The 18918-nt window shown below is 46.5% G+C and overlaps 8 protein-coding genes across 8 annotated transcripts; 2 read left to right on the top strand and 6 right to left on the bottom strand.

Moving 5' to 3' along the window:
* Positions 1–1714: 1714 nt before the first annotated feature.
* Positions 1715–3464, top strand: N7537_008072 (uncharacterized protein; the record flags this gene model as incomplete). The annotated part of the gene is made up of 2 exons (XM_056899127.1): positions 1715–2569; positions 2628–3464. 2 exons carry the CDS (start codon positions 1715–1717, stop codon positions 3462–3464), a joined length of 1692 nt encoding a protein of 563 aa, XP_056751203.1.
* Positions 3465–3848: 384 nt separating this feature from the next.
* N7537_008071 (uncharacterized protein) lies at positions 3849–5077 on the bottom strand (the record flags this gene model as incomplete). The annotated part of the gene is given in 5 exon segments (XM_056899126.1): positions 3849–4102; positions 4159–4478; positions 4501–4577; positions 4589–4893; positions 4975–5077. 5 exon segments carry the CDS (start codon positions 5075–5077, stop codon positions 3849–3851), a joined length of 1059 nt encoding a protein of 352 aa, XP_056751202.1.
* A 60-nt stretch (positions 5078–5137) lies between these two features.
* On the bottom strand, positions 5138–5407 carry N7537_008070 (uncharacterized protein; the record flags this gene model as incomplete). Its single annotated transcript, XM_056899125.1, has 2 exons — positions 5138–5270; positions 5292–5407. 2 exons carry the CDS (start codon positions 5405–5407, stop codon positions 5138–5140), a joined length of 249 nt encoding a protein of 82 aa, XP_056751201.1.
* Positions 5408–5413: 6 nt separating this feature from the next.
* N7537_008069 (uncharacterized protein) lies at positions 5414–5886 on the bottom strand (the record flags this gene model as incomplete). The annotated part of the gene is made up of 2 exons (XM_056899124.1): positions 5414–5632; positions 5722–5886. Coding segments are annotated over 2 exons (384 nt in total), but the record flags the coding sequence as incomplete, so codon positions are not given.
* Positions 5887–7756: 1870 nt separating this feature from the next.
* Positions 7757–10798, bottom strand: N7537_008068 (glycosyltransferase; the record flags this gene model as incomplete). The annotated part of the gene is made up of 6 exons (XM_056899123.1): positions 7757–8579; positions 8678–9028; positions 9102–9465; positions 9528–9685; positions 9764–10463; positions 10609–10798. 6 exons carry the CDS (start codon positions 10796–10798, stop codon positions 7757–7759), a joined length of 2586 nt encoding a protein of 861 aa, XP_056751199.1.
* A 1299-nt stretch (positions 10799–12097) lies between these two features.
* On the bottom strand, positions 12098–12595 carry N7537_008067 (uncharacterized protein; the record flags this gene model as incomplete). The annotated part of the gene is made up of 2 exons (XM_056899122.1): positions 12098–12468; positions 12562–12595. 2 exons carry the CDS (start codon positions 12593–12595, stop codon positions 12098–12100), a joined length of 405 nt encoding a protein of 134 aa, XP_056751198.1.
* A 2863-nt stretch (positions 12596–15458) lies between these two features.
* On the top strand, positions 15459–16884 carry N7537_008066 (FAD-dependent oxidoreductase; the record flags this gene model as incomplete). The annotated part of the gene is made up of 2 exons (XM_056899121.1): positions 15459–15757; positions 15849–16884. The coding sequence occupies 2 exons, from the start codon at positions 15459–15461 to the stop codon at positions 16882–16884; spliced, it is 1335 nt and encodes a 444-aa protein (XP_056751197.1).
* Positions 16885–17570: 686 nt separating this feature from the next.
* N7537_008065 (uncharacterized protein) lies at positions 17571–18682 on the bottom strand (the record flags this gene model as incomplete). Its single annotated transcript, XM_056899120.1, has 2 exons — positions 17571–18311; positions 18371–18682. The coding sequence occupies 2 exons, from the start codon at positions 18680–18682 to the stop codon at positions 17571–17573; spliced, it is 1053 nt and encodes a 350-aa protein (XP_056751196.1).
* Between the last annotated feature and the right edge of the window lie 236 nt (positions 18683–18918).

Below are 18918 nucleotides of genomic sequence, written 5' to 3'. Positions count from 1 at the left end.
CTAATATTCAAACTATAGGAGAAATAGGATGCCTTGGAGGTAGAGTGGGTATATAGGACCTACTTCTAGCCAATAGCTATATACTAGGCTATCCTATTACATATTATTTTTTCTATTCTCTTTAAAAGCGAGAGTGCTATTAACCTCGACCTAAAAGCGTCTATTTCCGTAGCGGATCTAACATTACTCAAATCGCTTGTTGGAAGCTGTCGAAGACTAGGCATACTCTTCTATCCAAACATACTTGCTAAGTATAAGGAATGTGACCTGCCCGGATTTGTCTAGGTGGGAGTCGAGGAGATCAAGAGATTCAATATAGCACTGTATAAGCTCTGTGCGAAACTGAGTAGCGAAAGTCCGAAAGACTGGCCTTTACTACCTACTGGTGAACTTCAATTCCCACTGCTAAGTAACGATTCCCTGTAGAATTCTGTTGAACGACATGAATGGGAAGCTAATGCGAAGAGGGAGGATACGGTTTCCTTGAGCGACGACGTTCAGGCAAAGTGGATTTCCAATCTTGCAGATGTATTAGGATTCTTTGGTGTATAACGAGACAAATCGACCTTTTCCTTTCGAGTTGCCTGTAACAGTCTGACAGTTCCGTTGCTTCAAGTCTTGAATCATGAGCCACTACAGATACTCATATAGCTTAGTTCCACTGAAGCCTCCAGTGGCGGCCGGGGGTGTTCTTGATGCCGTTTCTGTCGCCTAGGCTCTGTCGGGCCATACTACATCGACCGTCACATAAAAGCTAAAGCAAGTATCATCCCAACACGTTAACCTTGAAGATACCCGAGATTACGAAGTACCAGCTGATGCCCGCTTCCCAGAACAAGGCCGGAATACAAGACCTTACGACCGACAATGCTACAAAGACCCTATGGATCATTTGAGTTGCATATTATTAAGCCTGTTGCGAAATACGAACAAATATTCGCGGCATCACCAGTAACTTCATGGCTGAGTGGAGTGCCGATGGTGGGAAACCGGCGCTGGGAGACAGATGGGAGGCCGGTGGGAGGCCGGTAGCAGACAGGTGAAAGCCGGACGGCAGGTTTATAATCACCCTTCGGAGTGAAGAGTAACTTACTAAGGTAATAATTTTGTCAATCAATAGCATTTATTACGCGTCTATAATATTACACAGTTCTTGAATATTCTTGCTGCTCGAATATCCAATACCCTTATGATTAGGGCAGTTTAATGTTGGGGTGCTGGCAGATTCTCTAATCATTTGATTATTTGCTTTCATAACATAGGATCCTTTTTACAAAAATGCATGTAGGTAGGTATTACTCCGTGGTCGACGTCAAACCCACAAGCTCCGAATATGGGAAGCAATCCCCAAAAATAGATAAGAGGGATCAGCAGGTACCTTGTCTCCTATGACTGTATAGCTCTATATCTAATTGGCTAGGGAATCTTCATCTAATCTTACATTCCGTTGGTCCGGACAAGATTGCTCAACATTAAGATTATTTTACCGTAGCAAGCGTGTCAAAATCGTACTGCATGGAGGCTTAGTCCGTAGTCCTTTGCTTTCAGGGGTTAATCAATAACCGATCAATGCACTTAAACGGTTCGGACAAGCGGATGTAACTAAGTAGTATATAAAGCAGGTACAATTTTGAAGCCTATAAGAAGTAGGATTTGGACAATGATGATAAGGACTTGATTCATGGTAACCCCCAAAGCCTCATTTTGCTCAATCATGAAAACCTATACCTCACTTGGTGCAGCCTTCCTTGTGCTCCTCCCGGCAGCACTTGGAGCTTCGTCCACTCCAACTGTGACTATCTCCTCCCCCCAAGCGACTATTATTGGATTGGGTGGCCAAGTTGAAGAGTTTCCTGGTGTCCCGTTCGCCAAACCGCCAGTCAAAGATCTCCGCTTCAAACCTCCTGTGCCATTAACCGAGCCTTACGGGGTATATAAAGCTACCGAAAACAAGGATATCTGCCCACAATTCATTGCCAGTACTGCAGACGGAAACTCTCTCCTCCCTAAGTTCCTTGCTTCGGTGATCAATTCGCCAATATTCCAGCAGCCCATTCTTTCAGCGAGCGAGGACTGCCTTTACCTCAATATTCATCGACCGGCAGGCACAAAACGTGGAGACAACCTGCCAATCCTTTTCTATATATACGGAGGTGGCTTCCAACTTGGCTGGAACTCCATGTACGATGGCAAACCTTGGGTTGAAGAGTCAGTCAAGCTAGGAAAGCCAATAATCGTGGTAACTGTTGCCTACAGAATCGGCGGTTTTGGGTTTTTGCCTGGTCGCGAAATCCAGGTAGAAGGGTCCTCCAACGCGGGACTATTGGATCAACGACTCGGCCTTCAATGGGTAGCGGACAATATTGAGGCATTTGGAGGAGATCCGGAGAAGGTGACTATATGGGGTGAGTCTGCTGGTGCCTGGTCTGTCTTTGATCAGATGGCTCTATATTCTGGAAATCACACCTATAATGGGAATCCGCTATTCCGGGGAGCAATTATGAACTCTGGCACCTTTCTGGCCGCCGATGCTACTGATGATCCTAAAGCTCAAGCGATCTATGATCAGGTGTGTGAACCCTAAATGATCCTCCGAGAACCGACTTAATGAAGGTTCATCTTCTCAGGTTGTTGAAAGGGGAGGGTGCGCAGATGCTCCGGATACCCTGCAATGTCTCCGGAGTCTTGACTATACCGCATACTTAAATGCCGCGACCTCCGTGCCAGCCATGCTCGGATACCAATCCCTCGCTCTTGCGTACCTCCCTCGAGCGGATGGAACCGTCCTCACAGACGCCCCAGACCAATCGGCATTGGAAGACAAGGTTGCCAAAGTCCCATTCATCGCTGGTAATCAGGAAGACGAAGGAACGCTCTTTGCCCTCTTCCAATCAAACATCACCACCGAGAAGCTCCTTATCGACTACCTCGCCGATGTCTTTTTCCCGAGTGCATCCCAGCAGTTGGTAAAGGAATTTGTTGATCTCTATGCCGATACCGACACGAACGGCGCGCCATTCCGCATTGGATCCAAGAACAATATATTCCCGGAGTTCAAAAGACTTGCAGCAATCATCGGCGATCACGAGTTTTTGCTTAGTCGGCGTATCTTCCTTGAAGTCTCGGAAACAGCCAGCCCTGATGTTCCTACCTGGTCATACGTAAGCTCTTATGACCACGGCACACCAGTCATAGGTACGTTTCACGGGAGCGATCTGCTTCAGGTCTTCTTCGGCATCCTACCTAACTATGCGTCGGACGCGTTCCACGCCTACTATATATCGTTTGTTAATGCTCTGGATCCGAACGACGGTAACGAGGGGAGTTTTGCTCATTGGCCTCAATGGAGCGGGGATCATCAATTGCTGAATATGTACGCCAACCACTCGGAGCTCATATCCGATGATTTTCGGTCTGAGGCTGCGGCATTTCTTAAAAAGAATATCAAGAGCTTCCGTCTTTGAGAGGCTCTTCGTGGGTCAATTAAGAGTGCCGGCAGCAGTGGAGAGCTGGATCTGAGTAAAGTTGGATGCGGAATGGAGAATATCGGGACATATCCCTCTATCAGAACAAGCTGGCGTCTGATAGATCGCATTTCTGTCTGTGTATGTAAAATTGCGCTAAGCTGCGGCTCCGACGTATGGGATTCAGGGGTATTTTGAACCTGACCTGGAACACAATCTAACCATACATGGATCAATCGACTTTTTCTTAGGAGCATGAACACTGTTCACTTAACTCTGTACACGGTACCTAGCTGGTGATACCAACAGTAATAATAAAAATATCTCTGTCTTTCATTCATTAGGCACTGCGATAGCATGATTGTATAAAGTCGTTCAATGTCCCTAGTTCGTCAGTAGCATTACTCTCGAGATACGCGAATCCTGTTTCTGGTTATCAGAAACCTCTAATGTTGCTTTCAACAGCCACCGCAATTCCTCGGCATGGTTCGGATACCCAAGATGAAGGATTTTCTCTTGCTCCGCACCAATCAAGGTGTCCCAGATTCGTTTCCAGTTGCCAGCAGCCCGGCTGATGGCGTCGAGCGGAAGGTATTTGAGGAGGCCAACCCTCGCTTGGAATGGAAGGGAGTTGATAGCTGAAAATCTTATTAGCTCTTTGGCTTGATAAAAGGTGCTCGGGGTGCAATATTACCGTATATAAAGATCAAGAGATGCTCAGATGAAAGTGAGAGACTCCATGGTATTGAATTTTCGCTGGTAGGCGTGTCAAGTAGTTGAGTAACAACTTCTTTGAGGGGCGGAAGTGGGTTCTCAGTCGGATTTGTCTTAACAATTCTGCTGAACGCAGATGCACTCCCGGCTTCCCAAAGCTCAGCGTTCCAAGGAAGTCGCAGTTCATTCCAAATATCGATAAGGACGGGTGATTTTTGAAGCAGACGGTGAGAAAACCGTCTGCGAGAAAAACCCAACATGCAATTCTGCGAATCTTCAGCGAAGGTACGATTGAATGAACTTCGCAAATTAAAAGACCTACCGTATACACATTTCCTCTGCTACTAGTATTCGCCATGTTTGTTCATCACATGTCTTTGGGGGCGTTCGCCGCTTTAACTGGAACATACCCAATGACCTGATGGTAGATACGAGGCACGGTTACGGGCAATCCGAATGCGTCTCCTCTTCAGCATATCATCTCGACCAAATTGCAGCATTTCTATGATAAGAGCAGTCTGTATCAACTGCACGGTCGGGAGAATAGCAGCAGAGTCCTTGGGCGGGGGTGTCGCGGGTAAATTTGACACTTTTCGGAAGATATACTCTTCAGCCACATCAAGAAGCCATGGTGACATTGATGCCCTGTCAAGCGGGGCTATGTATGCTGCTCCTGCCATGAAAATTAAAAGAAGCAGAGGGTTTGATACATTTCCTGGGTCGAATGTAGGAAAGTGAACGATTGGCAGGTGTTAGTGAAGAGAATGAAAGAATGCCGAAATGAAAGTGGATATACTGGACACTCCCAAGCGAGATGTAAGCTCCATAATGTCGAGCGTCTCTGGTTGATTGGTATCTGAGGGTGTCATGGATTTTGAAGTCTCAACTAACTCGGTCATAATCTCAGTAAGTTGATTGGAAAGCCTTGATGGGAAGAGAACCTCGTGTGGGTATTGGGTTTACATCGACTCATCCGTATTTGAGGCAATCTGAAACGGTAAATCGGGAATTTGAAAATTGCCGAGGAGATTTGGTGTAGGGTTAGTGGGCGTGAGCGCTTCTTCCAGGCGCGAATAGAGGCTTTCAAGGTTCCTTCGCACGAAGCGGTATCACCTATTGCAAGTCGATCTTTTTGAATCATAGGATTTGCGAAATGATGAGGGAATGAAATGGGCCGCCGCCTTCGAATGCGTTGGCCGAGAGGGTTGCAGTTGGTGAGATTGAGACATTAGAGACTAAATCGATCGGAGGTGCCTCTTAGCTCGTAAAAATGCACTCCCGCTCGAGGGGGATGCATCGCATGCATGGAAGATTATTGTCACAGACGGCTTTTGTCGAGAAGCATAGATCGCATGACTGTCTTTTCCTGCCTGGTTTTGCCGCGACAGGCGGAGGTTCGTGATGCCTTTTTGAGCATACTTTGCTGTGCCTTCGAGTGACCTCTCTGTTGGTAGCTTAGATGAGGGTAGTTAAATTTCTTTCCCGTGGCTTGGCGAAGCGTATCTAAGCTGTTGAACGCACGGTTTTAAGAAGGATTTATTACAAAAGGGGCAGCTGGAAGCAAGTTGACGAGTATCTGGAATTCGTTAGCTGGTCCAAGCCATCCATGAAAGAAACAGGGTTCCTTGGAATTTACGGGTGGATTGATGGCGCAATAGATGGGGTTTCCTCTGATATGACTTTTCACATTGCGAGCATTGAAACATGATGCTGTAGTAATATATTGGAGTTGGGTTCAAGTGAAGTTCGGGAATGTCGGGGGGAACGAAAGGCCAAAGCCAGAGCAAAGCCAGGGATGGCACTACGCCTAAAGAGGAAGGCCGGGACTGCACTACCTGGGCGGACTGATGAGAATTAAGAAATATCGATACAATTCTATATAACTGGTGATATATGAGAGTTTCTCAAGTTCTATTGACATAAAGAAATATCTAAGTATAGAGTACATCGATTGTTCTAGTAGCTCGCATGACCCAGTGCATTCTGAGCCTCCCGCATTTCATCATCGGAAGGCAAAAAAAGCCAGGAACCCCAGCATTGCACCCGAGCGTTCATATAGTATCGGCTATTGTCAGCCGCGGCTTGATGGCTGCGGTAGTATCCCGCACTATGACTTGTCATAACTGCAACTATCGACCCATTGCACTCCGATTTCCACTAATTGCTGGTGGAATACTGCAGAATTCTACGTTAACCAAGTGCCCAGTGATCTTCTCTTCCGGAGGCTGGCAGGACAGCAGAATCGTGCCAAGCCCACCAACACCACCCCTACGTGTATTTGGTGCTGGGCCGGATAACAAATTTTCTCATTTCATCAACTTCCTACCAATTTTTATACTACCCAACAATGTCGGAAAATTCGGGGTTAATAGAATTGAGATCGAACCTCTACTAGCTAGTAGATGGTTTAGGAGTACTAAGTCAGTTTAAAGGGGCAAGATAACCAAGGTTGTCTATATCTCTATCGTAAATAGATATTATTAAATTCGATTGCTAGCTCTAGGATGTAATAGACGAAATATATAGGAAGGATTAATTGCAAAGAGAAGAACAAAAGAGAATGGGGATATATATAAAGGTAGAAGACATATTAGCGTAGCTATAAATAGAGAGCTAAACAGACGACTTGTCATTTCTTAAAAGCAACTACTTTACTAGTATTTAATTGGTAATGTATTTCACTACCGAGCTGGCCACACCACCGAGCTGACCACCCCAAAATACCATAGTAAATGCGATATATTCTACACTTATATCTCAACAACCATATATTTATTTTACTTCCTTGTTTATTGATAGCTATTGATAAGGCTTATTAGTACTCTATATCAATTTCAAAGAAATTAGGATGCTATATTATCATTATTTCAAAAATTACTGATAATTACGTTACTAAAAGCTAGAAATATATATATTTGAATCAATAAGTTATAGAAACTCTTGAAACTCTATAAAGATGCTATATATTACTTAAATAGTATCAACCTAGAAGTAAAAGTCCCTATAGACTACCGTTGTTGGGATATTCAAGTTGTAATTTATCGAATTTACTATGGTGTTTTGGGGTGGCCAGCTCGGTAGTGAAATATGTTATATAGTTAATATAGGTTATATATTAGACCTAGTAAAATTATAGTAAAACGTAGCAATAATCTATCACTTTTCTAACGCCCGTTAGGCCCGGCGCACTACCTGGGCAACTTAGGATGTGTCGAATACCAATGTTACGGACCTACCCGTCACTAATCGGCGGTGCCCCACCGGGTACATAGCTGGGCCACTAAGAGCTAAACGATCAATCTGTCAGCAGATCACGTACAGCACCCAATACCTAGGCAACACTAGGGAAAAGAGAAACTATGATTATGCTCAGTAAGCGAGAGCATGATCTGCCCTAACTAGACTCACCGGGCAGAGGTGTTCTGTTACATATGCGTATACAGATGACCAAGAATATCTAACACACCGCCAAGTATCTTTTTCTTGGAAAGACAATGCATTCAATGACAAAAAAATATGCTAAACAAATGGGCTTACATCTAACCCCAAAGCAAGGTCCATGGAAATACCTATTCGCGCTATCGCAGACGGGTAAAAGCAGAGACGACGTCTTCAATATTCGTAGGGGTAGCCTTACCCGTCTTGACCATCCAAACCCCCTCCGCATGCCTTTGCACAGCTACTTCTTTCCGGGTACCACTGTGTATGGCGGTCCACAAGCTCTTGCTGATGCCACTAGTAGGATACGCAAGTATTCCAAACATACCAGCTCCGCTCTTGGTTGCCAAACCGGTGAGTCCTTTCCCTACCCCCTTCATGGCTCCCAAGGCGCCTTCTTTCCTGGCACCCTTATAAGGCTGTACCACAACGTCACCGAGACCATCAATGAAGCCCCAGGCAAATGTCTTGCCTGCTACTACCACCCCACTCTTGGCGTCTGTGACCTTACCGTTGTCACGTACAGTGCCTCCGTATATGTTCGGTACAGACTTCATGCCTTCAGTGAGAGCAAGCGGGAAGTCGACCATCATACCTTTTAGGGCGGTTGGCACAAAAGAACCGATGCTCTTAGCGGACGCAGCGGCCATCCTTCCTGCGAGTGAGCCCTGACGCTTTGCTTGAGGGCTTCCTGTTGGATCGGATTCGGTGGAAACACGGCGATCAAGATCAGCGCTGCTCGTTTCATCCTTGCTATGGTCAACGGCAGAGGCGTTCTGACGATCGAGACTTCTCAGATCCCAGGCACGCCGCCGGCGATCGCCTCGCCATTCACCGATAGGTTTTGAGACTATACCGGTAACAGACCCAGCCAGATCTACTGCCGTAGCCGTAACTGCTGAGCTTCCACCTGAAATAGGATCCCACCGCGTGGTCTCGATAATCAGGGGATTGCTTTGATACCTGCGTTTGTGACGTGTTAGTATGGTAGTTCATCGCCTGGGGTGGACGAAGAAGGTCGATGAAGAGGTTGATGACGATGATAAGTATCAGGCGCTCACATTTTCATATGTTTAGACTCCGCTGGTGTATTCACCAGTATAATCTCCGCAGCAATCTTGGAGAGCTTAATCGGGGGTTTCGATTTGCTGTACACCCATACAGCTGGATGCTCCGGAATTAGATCGCACCGGATCCGTTCCAGAGGGAGCTGTCGATGGAATGACTGAACAGCGGCTCTCACCCCTCTCTCAGACTCCATGTTAGCCGCCAAGGATGCGGCTGCAGCTACAGCTTCATTTGAGAGACAGTAGCGTATCCCTTCGGCAAGTAAATCTGCGGTCATCTCCGTGTGAGGTATAGGCCTGGGCCCTGCACCCGCCTTGGCGACCATTTCTCCCCAGAATGGCTGACTATGAAAGTGGTTAGAAATGGACCACCGTCCAACAAGGGTTTCAATAAAGTCATGGTGTGACGGGCGCTTACTCTCCAAAGAACGGCACAATAATGGTGGGCTTTCCATTCTTTAAGCCGCAAGCTGTGGTGCCTGCACCTCCGTGATGGACTACAGCGGAGACGTGCTGGAAAAGCCATTCGTGGGGGCATTCTCCGATCCAGTAGACATCTTCGGAAGCTGAGCCGGCTAGATCAGACCATCCTTTCGAGATAATGGCACGGATCCCAGTAGCACGAACAGCATCCAGTATCGTATTGACGATCTTGTCTGGATTTTCCAGCACGATGCTGCCAAATCCTATGTAGACCGGCGGAGGGCCAGCGTCAAGGAAGCGGACAAGGTCAGAAGGGGGTAAGAATTCAGGAGTGTCGCGGAAGAAGAATCCACAGACATCTACATCATAGTTAGCCGGTGCCATTGTGAAAATGGAGTAGCCGGGTCCGGAGACGGCATACCGATATGTGAAGGCCAGTCCGCTGGCTTCGGTACCAGTGCTGGTGACCAGCAGTACGTAAACGGAATGTTCAGAGCCCGTGTCAGCATTGGACCATCAAACATAGCTACTTCCTCCAGGTCAATAGACTTGCGCCATTTGTTGATTATGTCACCAAGCCTAACATGAATTGTATCAGAATGCGTCTAGGCAAGCAAAGATTTTGGGCAGCCATAATAAGCTGCGAGGAAGACGTACCCTTGCCATGTCATCCATTCCACAACATCGTAGGATATGTAATTAGCGATTCCAACATCGCCACGCACGTTAGTCAGGTTGGCTAACGGATGTGGGAAGGCTGTAGTGCTGCTCCAGGGCATAGTGAACATGAGGTGGACCGGTACACCAAGGGCCTGGGCGCAGTGTATGTGGGCAAAGCTGGGAGGGTTAGCAATGATGGCATCCGCGACAAAGGGCTCCCGCGTCACAGGATCCTTCTGCAAGCAAGAGTCCCAAAACTTCCCCAGCATCTCCTCGACCATGTCGCGTTTCTTCTGTATCTCGCCGGCTACGAGGCTTCGCATGCTGGGGATCAGGCCAGGGTTCTTGACCATATAGGCCATCAACTCGGCTGGGTTTCCACCGATTGGGTAGAACTCGAGACCGGAATCTCGAACAAAGTTGCCGAACATGTCGTGGGTCGCCAGGCGGACACGGTGACCGTACCGCTGGAGCTCGGTACCGAGTGCGATGAAAGGCTGAACGTCTCCTCGGCTGCCGACAACTTGGATGACGATGTTGAGCTTCGTAGCCCACGCAGTAGATTGCGGCACCGCATCAGCGGCAGTGGGATACTCAGGCAATGGGGTCTTGGAGACCCGCCGAGCGTGCGCGTGGTACAACGTTGTAAGCGAACGTGAGAGCCTCGAGTTGCAATCTATTTCCACCCTACCATCACCTAAAGGCACTGTGAGCATTCTGGCTACTTGGGAGCAGGCGGGCATTACATGTCTATATTCATGTGTGTTTCAATGGTACCCACTAGCGTAATTGCCGGTACGGTGCTTCCAGGTTGCGTGTTTAAAGAAGTTTGGGGGAAATACCTTTGGTGTTGGCACCGAATTCGACGGTATCTCCAAGCAGAGGGAAATCGCCAGGGAGCTCTGCAATATCTAGCAAGTTCCTCTCGCTCGCAATGGTCGGAAGACTTGTGTAGGCTGGAGGTGGCGTGTGATCGAGGAATGAGTCGTCCCCGGGGGGTTCAAAGTGCCCTGGTATAATTTTTCTGTCCATAATTAGCCAACACACCTCTCTCGGCGAGAATCTGGGCCAGGTCTCCGTCGGTATGAACAAGATCGGAGGATGGCATGAGATCGAGAAAAAGTGAAGAATGGTTAGCCATATTTTAGTCAGCAGCCCGAACGACCTCGGGAGTTCCCCTTGAGGTGTACCAGGGCTGAGCGAAAATTAACAAGGCAATAACGATTGTCGAATCACAGGATACGAGTTTAACTATGATACCCATCAATATTGCCTTGTTAGAGCCCACTAGAGTGGACAGAGTGGACAGAGTGGACCACAGATCCAGTTTTTAAGGTATCCTCTGTTGTGATGGAGACTTACTGCAACGAGGAATGACTGTGAGGCGTCATGGTCCGTTGTGTTCGTACTTAAACAACTCACTTGAATAAGAATACGAGTGGGGTCTCCAAACCTAATCTAAATACAGATAATTCACGGACACAAAAACAGGGGCTCTTGGTACCCGAGACCCACTGTGGAATTGGCAACCGGTGTACTCCGTATGTTAGTATAAAAGCAGGCCATGGTCGACCGAGTACGGGTTCGGAAACTGGTATTGCAACCTTTATGACAGAAAACTGGCGGTATAACAAAGGTATGGTATGAATGGGAGATATGTAATTATGACTCTAACTATCAAACCCAGTATTTCAATAACGTATTTCACTAAGTGGGCCACCACTAGCGAGTGGGTCACCCATCCAAAATACGTTTACGATTCTTAATGCAAATTTTAGAGAACGCACCAATTGTTAATTGTTTTTATATTTCCCCCTCCCTAGTAACGCATATAACAAAACAAAATAAAAACCTACTAAATACTCCAATTGCTATTTATATCATCTATAGGCGGAATCTAGAGAACAGATAGGGGTCCTAGTGTAGGAGATTCCTATCGAACTATCGAACGGAAGGGAACTGGTATGACTTGATACTAAAAGCTCACTATACGGAGCTAGTGGTAAAAATCAGTGTTTATATTATAAAGAATATTAAGCTACTTACTATATAACCCCTAGATGTTCGACGAGCAGCCACCCCCCGACCCCCCCCTTCCCTCCTCCCTCCACCCATGCAAAGAGCCGAGATCCGGGTCGAGCTCGAGAAGGTCGACCACTAGCACGTTGCGGGTCGGGTTTCGAGCCCGGACCTTGCGCCCAAAGTTGGGCTTTGCGGAAGTCTAGGCAGGATCAGAGAGCCTTCAGCACGACACCCAGAACGAGGCTCTGGAACTGCTTCTGCTCAATACAGCTTTGACTTGTCTCGACAGCCATCCCCAGCCCCATAGTCTCAACTAAGCTCATAGACAACCCGTCCATTCCCCTTTGACTTGGCGTCCATGGGCCCAATCTCATGTATAGCATTTTGCTCTGACGGCATCTCCGAAGCCTGCCACGCTAAATCATCATTCTGTAGTACAGGCTGCATTTGCGGGGGCATATAAGTGGGCGGCGACGAGGCGTGCTCGATATCGACAACCGGGGTCTTATCACGGCCACAGCAACCCACGATTCTCTTGCGGAAGATGATGAGCAAAACGATAGCGATGGCCGCGAAAGACACGACTACTATTCCAGTTATTGCGCCGCCTGATAGGTGGTAGGTTTTGTCTGTTGCTGTGTCTGGGCTGGAGCGTGGAGTGTGATGGATTTGTGTTGCGACTAACGATTAAAAGTACTGTTAGCAGTTGTTACGGGGCACCTGGGTGATTCGGCTATTCGTGAAAAGGTTGGTTCTGCCGAGGAGTTGCGTACTAGGTAAATGGGTTATAGCGGTCGCCGTCGTCATGATGAATGTGCGGAATGGTGTTATTGTTTGAGTCATTAAGACTTGAACATTGGACACTTAATATTCACAATGGCAGTCAAGAATCCTAAAGACAGTAACATCTCGGATCGGAGATAGTATTGGGGGCTGAGGGTTGAATATCTCAAACCACTTAGGGTCTCTATGGGAGTGGGGCCACATGAATATAAGGCGTGCCGTGCTAATAACTGTGGCGGCCCGCCCACGGTGGGTTTTGGGCCGCCTATCTTTCAAGAATACCACCCGCCAGTCTGGCAAATCTGGAGGTACGGTGGAAACTCATCGCTTTCTCTACCCATTAATGATGGAGACGCCGAGAAGTAGACTGCAACATTGTAGAGGTGGTTTAGTAGTATCAAGGGACAAGAAATAGGAGCCAGGCAGTGTTTCTTACCCCTTGCTTTCTCCTGACAAACAGCGGGTTGGTAGGATTTGGGTTCGATCTAGTTATCTCCGATCCGACGATTGTGGCTTATACGGTTAAGATATATGACATGCTAATTAAGCACGAGTCATGATTGGTTACTTATCCGCTCCGCGGGTCGGAGTTATGCTTAGCTTTAGCTTGGCTGGTCTTTAATGGTTCACTTTGTTGAATCTAGTGTGAATACAGCCTGATTTGTGAATGTTGGTTTTAACTCGGGACTAAAACCGCCTCCATTCTCCCAGATGCCTGGTGCTTCTAATTGGATCACCTTCGGCCTTGGCAATAACACTGTGCAAATCCTAATTATGGCTTTTCAGTCCGATGTGAATACGGCAATCTCTATTGTTAATAGCCCAAATCCACAAAATATATTACACTTATGGTGGCCAATCAATCTAGCAACTGGCTTTCTCAATTCTACACAGCCTATATTTGCTAGGATTTCTTCACTACGTGAAATTTCCATACGTGTCGACCAAATATTGAAGCAACCCAAAATGAAACAAATGATTTTCGCAATACGTATAACGACAAGCCTTTGTGGGTTACCGAGATCGCGCCAGGAAATACGAACCCACTTTGTTCTTTCAGCTGGAACCAACCGACGGAGTGCATGCAACAGATCTATTCCTGGGGTGAGGCAACTGAATACATATATAAATATCATCATTGTCCTTCTGGTTACCAAGCGCTTAACGTTCATACTGTAGTCAAACTTTATTCTACAGCCAACTTACACTTATACCATGCCCACATATAGCACATATCTGCTCTTTTTTTTTTTTTTTTTTTTTTTCGATTTTCCCATATAAATCTACCAGTCTTGACACCACCTCACCTTCCTAACGTAATTCACTACCGAATCGCCCACCCTACCGAACCGCCTACTCTGCCCAGCCCCTACTACTGTTTTGGAATATTACTCTACCGCGCTCTGCCAATAGAATATTGTCCATATCCTTCACCGTACTAGGTATTATGGCTGAACCGCGCGTATCCATCGATAGTATCCATTGTAGGAGCGATTTCTCTTCATTGGGAGTCAATTTATAACAATTTGCATGCGTCTCTTTGCGAAATGTTGTCCCGCTGAGACGCGTCGCTAAAGTAGAATGCGGTATCGGCGCGCAGTCTCGCGAATCGGAAGAATTTCCTTGCTATTATACGCTTATATTGCGAGTTGAATTCCACTCTCTTAAACCATAGAATTTTGTGAAATTCCCCAGCGAATTTGGGGCACAATGGGCAGTTTAAGGAGGAAGCTGGCGCGTGGGAGCGCGATTGCGATCGCGATTCGATTTAATCAATTGCAAGAGCCCATAGGGCTTGAAATATGGGGTTAAGCTTTGGAAGAATTCGACATACTACAGAAGTTAAGAACTTTATCGAAAGGAGAGGATCGGGACAAAGTTGAAGAGTATAACACCGTTGGGAAATGACGAGGGAAAAATCCGTTGCTTCTGTTTGGTCTTTTTTGAGCGTTGACGAATAAATACCTTGGAAGAAAACAACTACATTGCAAAGCTGACTGGTACTTCCTTTAATAGCCTCCTGCGTCTTGAGTGATCAGTTCTAATAAACCGTATTCTAAATTCAAGAGTTTATCTGCAAGCGCACCGATGAAAAGGCCAATGAGCGTATTATATCTAAATGTGAAACACGGAGCTGCTCACCTTCACAAAGTACGTCTACCTTCATTTGCGGATGTTCAAGTACTGTCATGTCATAATTTATCTTCGGGATAAGCATTTTCACAGCTCTTCCTGTGTGCCTTTACTAAAAATAGCAACCTTATCCGTCTTGTTGAAAAAACTCCCCATATTCCAGTAGATCGGATAAAAAAATCCCGTAAAGCATAGCCTTCACTAGGCGGAACTGGTCACGAATATGCCATGGCCAAGGCGGAAACTAAACCGTGTTGACCTCTGCACGGAGTACATGGTACCGAAAGGTTAACCCGCCGGGAGAAACAACTCCCGAAGTCGTTACTCGAAATTAGCTGGTTATATAAGCGAAAATCAGGGTAACTATCCCGGAGCTTTTGAGTATCCCTGAGCTAGAACCGGATCTCAGCTTCTAGGGTCCAATCACAATTATCAGCTGCAAGAACGTGTCCGATCATTAGGCACGTAACTATGTTGTATATTAATGATAATGACCCTGATGCCTAGGCCCAATAAAAAGGGGGCGCTAGCCAATGACTCAGCGGAGTCTGACGCCGGTGCGGGTACTTCCGCTGAGTAAACCGGATATTTTTCCAAAGTCCTTCCGAATGTTGACCCTCTGGATCTACAATATAAAAGTATATTTAATTTTTTTGGAAAGCAACAACTATAAAGCCCTGTCAAGGATAGTTCCTCTTCGTGCACATCATTCTATACACTTCGGTCTCATACCCTGAACGTATAAGCCAACTCAATGGTGCCTAAATCATTTAAAGTCATTGTCGTCGGCGGTGGCCCTGTCGGTCTGACCGCCGCCCACGCCCTTCATCATGCAGGCATTGACTTCATAATACTTGAATCGAGGAGCTCTGCGGTTCTGGATCAAGGTGCCAGCCTTGTTTTATCTTCGCCGAGTCTCAGAATCATGCATCAGTTGGGAATTCTAGAACGACTGTTGAAGATAGGAGGAGAGCTTCAGCACACTCAGTCTATGACACGAGATGGATATCGCTTTGTGAGCTCTCAAGCAGTGTTTCAAGTCCTGAAAAAGAAGTAGGTCTTCTATGATGTATTTGATAAGGAATCCGCTCCACGGTTCCCATCTGTTTGTGAATAGAAACCTATACTAACCACCGCTTATCAGCCATGGAAGTGCGCCAGTCGCGTTTCATCGCGCCCAACTCATTGAAACTATGTTTGATAGTTTGCCCGCAGCGGCGAAGGATCGTTACCTTCTGAATAAGAAAGTAGATTCCATTGAATCCGATGAGACCGGAGTGCGTGTGACTTGCACCGATGGAAGCACTTACGACGGATCTATTGTCATTGGGGCAGACGGTGTACACAGCAAGTCTCGTCGAATAATGCGCCAAGAAGCACTGAAAGAAAATCCCCAGCGTGATTGGGACGCGGCTGTCCCTTTCCCAGCTCTGTACAAATGCATGTGGTGTAGCTTTCCTCGGGTCGGCGACTGTGGACAAGCCACTGATACACAGTCCCAGGATATGTCAACCATGTATTTAGCCGGTCGGGAGCGCGGGTGGATCTTTCTTTACGAGAGACTGTCTGAGTCGGTGTCCTCGCGCGTGGACTACACTGAGGAAGATCGACAAGCCTTTGCGGCTAAATTTGCCGATTTTCCGATAACCGACAAATTAAAGGTTAAGGACGTGTATGCGACTCGTCTGACTGATGGAATGGCAAATTTGGAGGAAGGCATCTTGAAGCATTGGAGTTGGGGGCGAATTGTTTTGGCTGGAGATGCTTGTCATAAATTCACACCGAATGCGGGGCGTGGCCTTAACAATGGGATCCAGGATGTGGTTTCGTTGTGCAACGGACTTCATGAGTTGCTGGAAACGAGAACCGAGACCGACTTGCCAGATCTAGTCTCTCTGGGTAAGGTGTTCGCGGATTATCAGCAGACCCGATCAGCTCCCGTGAAGTCCGACGGGGACCAATCCCTTTATCTTTCCCGCATGCATGCCTGGGCAAATTGGTTCTCTTACTTTATGAGTCGATATGTTCTGTCGTACGATTGGTTGTTGACCTGGACGCTGAACTCACTTGCCGCCAACGGGATTCGGAAATCGTTGGTATTGAATTATATTCATGTCGACGAACCATTCTTGGCATCGGTTGAGTGGGAACATCCATTGCGACAGAAGGCAATGAAATAGAAACATTGTGGAGTTCAGAAAGGTTTTCTAGGCGACTTTCCCTTCCTCCATAGGTAAAACAAGGGGAAATTATACCGCCATTCGAATTAATAGCTACTATAATGGACGTACCGTCGACTACATATTTTCTTCTTGAATAGAATAAACGTACTCTCCGCCAATATGTATATTTAATATAAATAAAGGAATAAAGATACTTGTTTCTCAAGGACTTCACTTTGGGTCAAAAACGTCAAGGGAGCTAAAACCTTGTCGGTGCGATGTAGAGCTCAAGCTTGGTCATGTTGACCATAACACGTTAATTGAGGGGAATAAATATCTAAAGACTCGAGCCTTTTGTTCATCTTTTGTACGTTCCCTCGCAGTTCTCCTTAAGCTATCAAATCCATCCCGAATGGGGGATCCATAAATAAGCGACTGTTAGTACGAACTGTAGATTACGGTTCAATTATACGATCCACACTACTAGTAAATTTTCTAAACTGAGTTGCTTCCAGCAATTAGTACCCCAAGAATCAACCAAAGCACTTCACTCGTCTGACGAGCCTTTCTCTCGTTCACGGTGTAGAGCCTAACCAGTATAGCGCTCCCGCCCATAGTGGGCCACACCTATATCATCGCTGCTCTCATTTGACCATTTGACTAGAAGGTCGTGCCCAGAATGGTCTCAAGGTCTCCACATATCCTCAGGGTATAACGTCATCAGACTCGCCTTCTTCGTGAATCTCCTGCTCGTCTGAATTCAGGAGAGCTCCGATGCGATTTAGAAGCTCCGTCTCTTCCGGGTCTAGTTTCGTGAATTTGTTGTTCATAATCTGTGCGTGGCGGCGTGCTGGCGACAACTCTAATTCCTTTAATATATAGGGCACGTAATAGATCAGAAGGCCAAGAAAGCTGGTCACAATATAGACAATGAAGATTGCACGGTAGGAATTTCGAGGCATTTCAGAGCCTATGTCGCTAAACGCCAAACACCCAAAGTAGATACCAATTCCAATGATAAATGACGCTAGTGCATATCTCAAAAGAAGGGTAGGTGCCTTAATCATCAATATAGAATGGAAGGAAGCAGACTTCCATCGATTTTTGCTCTTAAACTCCTTTATCATTGACTCAAGCTCTTTCATTCCTTGGTGTCTCACAGTCGATTCATCGCCGATATCATTCTTCCGTATATCTGATATCAAATCATCCATGTCTTGCTGCAGGTTATGAAGTCGTTGAGAACTGCTAGGCTTGCTGAAGAAGTCTTTGACATCGTCGGGAGTAAAAAGGCCACTCATTCTTTGTTGTACTAAGCAAGAATAAAACACAGATAGGCCTCCAGCTATCAAGCTGAGCACGAATGCTGCTTCTGCAGTCCAATGAACCTGGTCAAGGTCTGTAAGTGCTAGGGCTGTAATTGCAACCTGCGCTACAATGGCTGCCTAAAAGTCCCTATTAGAAACACACTCAGCCTGTATTAGGTGATGATTTGTGAACATACAGCAACAGCTAGCATTGTGCAATCCTCCGACGTTGATTTCCGCAAAACCAGCGGCTCGTCTGTTTTGGCACTGAGAACATACTTTTCAATTCCGTCCACAATTTGCCTAGCGTCCGGAAATATTGTTATGAGAACTAGTGCCTGCAGCACACCAAATTTCTGGCTGAGACTGGAGTAATTCCTGCGGAGAGGACGAAGGGTGACAACTTCCCAAACAGGGTAAATGAACCTTTTTGTGACGACAAATTCATATCCATTTATCAGGACGGTTAGGACTCCATATACAGTTCCTACAGTCTCAACACCCCACATGTTGAAATAGAGTGAAATACCAGGGGGAAGTTGAATAGATATGATGTTGTTAAAGAATCAGAAGCGGGGTGAGACGGATAGCCCAACCAAACCCAATTGCCCAGGGGTTGGGCCGCATCACGCGGCTAATGCAAATTTCTGGACATGGGTATCTTTTGTATGACTACCATTCGTATGGCACTTAATATGAAAGGTTCTTGTAACTCCTATTTTTACGGTCTTCAAGAGATGATAAT

The sequence above is a fragment of the Penicillium hordei genome (genome assembly GCF_028827395.1).
Source record: "Penicillium hordei strain IBT 12815 chromosome Unknown utg000004l_segment0_segment0, whole genome shotgun sequence".
Lineage (NCBI taxonomy): Eukaryota > Fungi > Ascomycota > Eurotiomycetes > Eurotiales > Aspergillaceae > Penicillium > Penicillium hordei.
The sequence above is the reverse complement of the archived record's forward strand: the minus strand, read 5'-3'. Positions and strand labels throughout refer to the sequence as shown.